This window comes from Engraulis encrasicolus, chromosome 16, assembly GCF_034702125.1.
Source record: "Engraulis encrasicolus isolate BLACKSEA-1 chromosome 16, IST_EnEncr_1.0, whole genome shotgun sequence".
Lineage (NCBI taxonomy): Eukaryota > Metazoa > Chordata > Actinopteri > Clupeiformes > Engraulidae > Engraulis > Engraulis encrasicolus.
In genome coordinates this window covers 29758134-29763133 of record NC_085872.1, presented here as the reverse complement: position 1 = coordinate 29763133, position 5000 = coordinate 29758134, and the positions used below count along the sequence as shown (strand labels likewise).

Below are 5000 nucleotides of genomic sequence, written 5' to 3'. Positions count from 1 at the left end.
TGTTCTCCAATCCACATTATGCAAGAATAGTATCATATATCAATCAATATATACTCCACATATTCATTTAAAAACCTATCACAATTCCAGTCGGTATGTTATGCAATCAACCAACACAACAGGGTCCTATTTCTTTCACAGGAAGTATGAAGCGGCTCAACGAAAAAAGAAAAAGACAAAAAAAAACATTTGGTGACCACTGAGCTGGCTCGCATTGTCTTTACAACAAATCCCCACAATGCCTCTCATTCTTTTCAGCCGGGACTAAGACTGTCGTGTAAACAGAAAAGGCCTGTGGCCAGATGTCGCTGATAGCACATACAGAGGTCCTACCTCCCCCCCTCCTCCCTACTCCCTCTGCCATACCCCCAGTCCCTCCCACTACCACTGCCCCACCCCCACACACCCACCACCTCAGGGAGCATGACCCCACTTGAGCCCAGATCCTGGCCAGGCTATCTTGCTAACGCTGGCCTTCACCTGCCGAACCCTGCTGGGGCTTGGACTCCGGGCTTTAGGCAACAGTGTTGAAGGGGACGGGTGGAGGCAGTGTGTGAGGGTGTTGTTGTGTTAGATGAATAAGTGTGCTTGGGGTTTGGGAGATATAAAATGGCCTTGGTTTTAGAGTGAGGAGTCCGCACACGTGAAATCCTGTTTCATTTCTCCCCATGGTAGATTCTCCTAAATGGTTGAAAAGTAGTTCTGCCATGGAATAAAACAGAAAAAAGGGATTTCAAGTGTGCCCACCCCACACTCTATTATTATTATTTTTTTACAATGAACACAATATCCATTCTGAGCTTACGTATATAAAATGGCCGCCTGCCTGCCTGACCTGTGATGGAGAGTGGCGAAGAGCTGTGGCCATTGGTCCCTCCGTTCTCTTTGCTACTCAGCGAGGAAGAAGAGCTGGGTTTGGAGGAAGAGGCACTGCTGAAGAACTGCCTCATCTTACAATCTACAGACAAAGCAGGATGGGGGTTGGGAGGGAAAAAAACAAACAAACAAACACATTGGCTGGTTGGCATTTGACACCATGTAAACTGCTGACAACAGAAAAACAAAATGCATCTGTTTGTGGTCTGGTGAAATACCTTTCCAGCATATTAAAGGTCCTTTGCACAGAGCACCCTGAGAGTTTTTCACCAGGTAGTATTTTAAGTGCTTCTGCTTCTTGGGTTGAGTGGTCAGCTTCAGGTTAATGTGGTTGGAAAACTCAGTGAAGTATCGGAAGCCCTTCTCCCCGCAGCCCACGCAATTTCCCGAAAATCCTGTGAGAGAAGGGAATGTTAACTGGGAAAACACAAATGTATGCAAAATCTACAGACAGATAGACAGGAAACAATGTTACTTTTGTAGTAGACCACTGGTTATGGCCGGTGAATAAATTAGAGTTGATCTTATTTTTTAATGTCAATTGATTTGAGGTTTAACTGAAGAACTATGATGTGATTTGACCAAAGTGGGCCTCACCTAAAAGTGCATTTTTGCCATTCTCGTCCGGAAGAAAGCGCTTGTCCACAGCACAAACCAGTATGTGCTCCGGGATGCTGGGGGACTTAGCCCCCACCAGCTCAAATCCAGGCGGAACGTCGATAGCTTCTGTTGCCATGGAGACCAGTCGCAGGTCCTTTCCGGCCTGACAGAAGCCTGATGACAGAAGGATTTTGAGTCAGCACTGCGCTTAAAGATTTAACTCCCCCGTCCCCACTCCTTCAGGGCGTTACTCTGTTAGCTGATTGTGCTGACTTACTGACACAGTATACTACTGAATGGTTGCACTAATTGCTACTACGCTTGACTGCAGCTCAGAATACCAGTGACGTTAGTGTCAGGGTTGCGGATGAGGAGGGTTTGAAAGTAATGTCTCCTTAAAATGATATCAAGGCAATTACACAATACAATGTCAACATCTTTCGCTTCCACTGGGTTATAATTAAATAATAATAATAAAAAAAACTTTGATGTATTTTGCCTATACAGTAACTAATACTGTCCTCTCAACTATTATAAGTGAGAGCATTCAATATTGCTAGCTAATATGCCATTTAAATGGACCATATCCACACACAGCAGCAATAACTATCTCTCCCTCTGTACTCTATCTCTCCCTTTGTATTCTCCTCACACATTGCATTTTATGTTGCTGTTTAGGACCGCTCTTATCAGTCGCTCTGGACAAAAGGAACTGCTAAATATAATATAATGCAACATAGTGTTGATCTTGCTGTGGAGCAGTAGTGTAGTCTACTTTTTTATGGTGGGTATACTGTATATTTGAGCATTTTTTGAAGTGGGTATACTGTATATATTAGTGCTATTCAAAACAATGGATCAATCAATTTTACGTGGGTATACTGAAATCCCTGAAATTTAGAAGTGGGTATACTCCGTATACCCGCGTTCTACGTAGACTACACCACTGCTGTGGAGGACACGTAGCCTACCATCCATGAGGCAGCATTGCATTTTATGTTGCTGTTTATGATCGCTCTTATCAGTCGCTCTGGACAAAAGGAACTGCTAAATATAATATAATTAGAGATGCACCGGATCCTGATTTTTAGGTAACTGCCGGATACCGGATTCACTGCTTAAGATCCGGATAGTCTGAAAAAACCCATTATCCTGCCGGACCCAGAACCGGATCTTGGATCCTGTACATCTCTAAATATAATGCAACATAGTGTTGATCTTGCTGTGGAGGACACGTAGCCTACCATCCATGAGGCAGCATCCGTCGGGGGGTAGGCCCTGCAGGTATGGCAGTGGTGGGCTGCTGCTGTCTGACTCGTCATCATCCTCCAGGTCATCCATGTCAGGAGAGGTCTGACTGTTGACCAGGAGAGGACCGTTGCTCTCCGCCGACAACAGGCTCAGCTCCCCTTTGGGTTTGATATCTGCAGAAAAGAAAGGAGGACACAGGCTAGGTAAAGTCACAAAAGTCAAAGCAATCACCTATTACCTCTCCCTACGACTACTGAATGCTTCATTTTGAATTAAATTAAATTATGCTAGGTGAGTATTTGCTCAGCTTGGGTCGTGACACAGATAGAGTAGGTTCTGTGACCTAAATTATTATTACTATTTAAAAGACAGCGCCGTCTTCTTATGTAGCTCTGGGGATGTGGTAGTCATCTCGCTTTGTAAATGAGCCTGTATCACTTGAAAGAGAAGCGCAAAATGGTCTCCGACTTACCCTCCAGGTTGCTTGGATACTGGTCTGGTTCAAGGTAAAGCTGAGTGAATATGGGCTGAGGGTCTCCGTTGCTTGAGCGCAACGACGCCTCGATGGAGTTGTGCAGAGCCTCCTCAAAGCGGGCAGACTTCAGCTGCCCGGCATATGAATTCCCCATGATCTGCACAAAAGCAGGGCAAAAAACAAAAATTAAATTACGTTACATTACATTTGGGAGACGCTTTTGTCCAAAACAACTTACTATCGAGGACATGATCATAATATGTGACACTAGCAGATACAAAGTGCACAGGAAATATACAGAGCAATAAGTGCTGATGCCAACCAAAACATGTCAGGATGCAATGATACAGCAACAGTAATACTGCAATAGAATCTAGTAACAGAACGTAGAATCAAATCGATCATTTCAAAGCTTTGCACTTAATTCACACCCTCAAGTTCATGCTGTGACCTTCGACTCTTCTTTCCATAACATTGTCAGTAGTTTTCACTTGGAAATGAAGGTCATTTTGTCAGCTTTGTAGCTGTGCCCTGGCCACTGAGGGGCTGGAGGACACCAGAGCTTCACCGGTCAGTGTGCCCCCCCCCGCCCCCACCCCTACCCTCTGACCACTCCCTCATCTTGGGTCCCTTGACCCCTAACCCCCACTCCTTACGCCTCACCCCCCCCTCTATGACCGGACGCACACTCAAGACATCTGCTGGGGAGGGCTTAAGGGAGACACGAGCCGTGATTGGACGGGACGGAGCAGGTGGCAGCTGGACAGGGCACGGGCCATCCATGTGGCTTTGAAAAGCTCCCCATTCAGACTGAATCAGGAGCACAGCTAAAGCCGATGGACTACAAAGCTGCTACTCAGATCAATGACACACACACACACCCCGAAACACAACACACACACACACACACACACGCGCGCGCGCATGCACACATACACATACAAAAACACATGCCTGGATGCACACGCATATATGCATGCACAGACACACACACACGCACACACACACAGACGCACACACACACAGACGCACACACACACAAACACAGTTTTTGTTTCTTGAAATGCTGCCCTAAGCACCGGCTTAGATTAAAGGGCTTGTGTCCTTGAGAGTAGTTGATTGGTGTTTGCATACAACAAACTGAAGCAACAGGCTACACACATCAGCTGTCAAAAATACAGCCTCAGCCTCCCTTGCCAGCAGTTAAGAAAAACAACAACTACAAAATCAGTTGGGTTTAGTGCATCTCTAAGACTAAGGAGCCAATTAACCGAATCACATTTTCTTTACCGTGAACAATAGCCTGCCAACATTTCACAATGGTGCCAAGATGGAGGATCCTGATTCTGAGTGGTGAGTTCCTGAGTCTCTGCCTGCCCTAACTTTAATCTACATCCTACCTAAACTAGCAGCGAGGGGAACACGTCACATCTAGAATGCAGCAGGAAGAGGACAGGAGGGGGGTTAGTGATTAAGAGACTACTACTACTCCTGCTTGGCCAAAGATAAGAGGCTTAAAAATGGGGCTCCAGTATTTCTTAATCAACCGGAGCTGGTCAGCTAAGCAAGGAGCACAATTGCAAGGCCATTTGCGATTAGCCTTGGCCTGCAGACAGCAAAGAACATTAACTCTACTATGACAGCAAATGATCCGTTGCAACCTTGCAAAAGACAGTCATCCATCATGCTGCATGTTTTGTGGGCTGTTGGCTCAGTCTTGCTTAGTAAAATGAGCCAGTGCAGGAGAGTAAATCTAAAATGATCCCATAAGCCTGTTAACTTACGTTGTGTTTTGATT

General features: G+C 45.6%; 1 protein-coding gene across 1 annotated transcript in view; it reads right to left on the bottom strand.

Annotated features, from left to right (window-relative positions):
• Positions 1–5000, bottom strand: part of greb1l (GREB1 like retinoic acid receptor coactivator) — a 66599-nt gene that overhangs the window by 32817 nt on the left and 28782 nt on the right. Inside the window, exons 2-7 of the mRNA XM_063219331.1 lie at positions 4987–5000; positions 3200–3359; positions 2721–2900; positions 1474–1650; positions 1095–1271; positions 836–958 (exon numbers count right to left, since the gene is read on the bottom strand). The exon at positions 4987–5000 is cut by the window's right edge and continues 103 nt beyond it. Of these exons, the coding sequence (XP_063075401.1) occupies positions 836–958; positions 1095–1271; positions 1474–1650; positions 2721–2900; positions 3200–3356 (814 nt within the window). The 5' untranslated portion in view covers positions 3357–3359; positions 4987–5000. The remainder of the gene's footprint in view (positions 1–835; positions 959–1094; positions 1272–1473; positions 1651–2720; positions 2901–3199; positions 3360–4986) is intronic.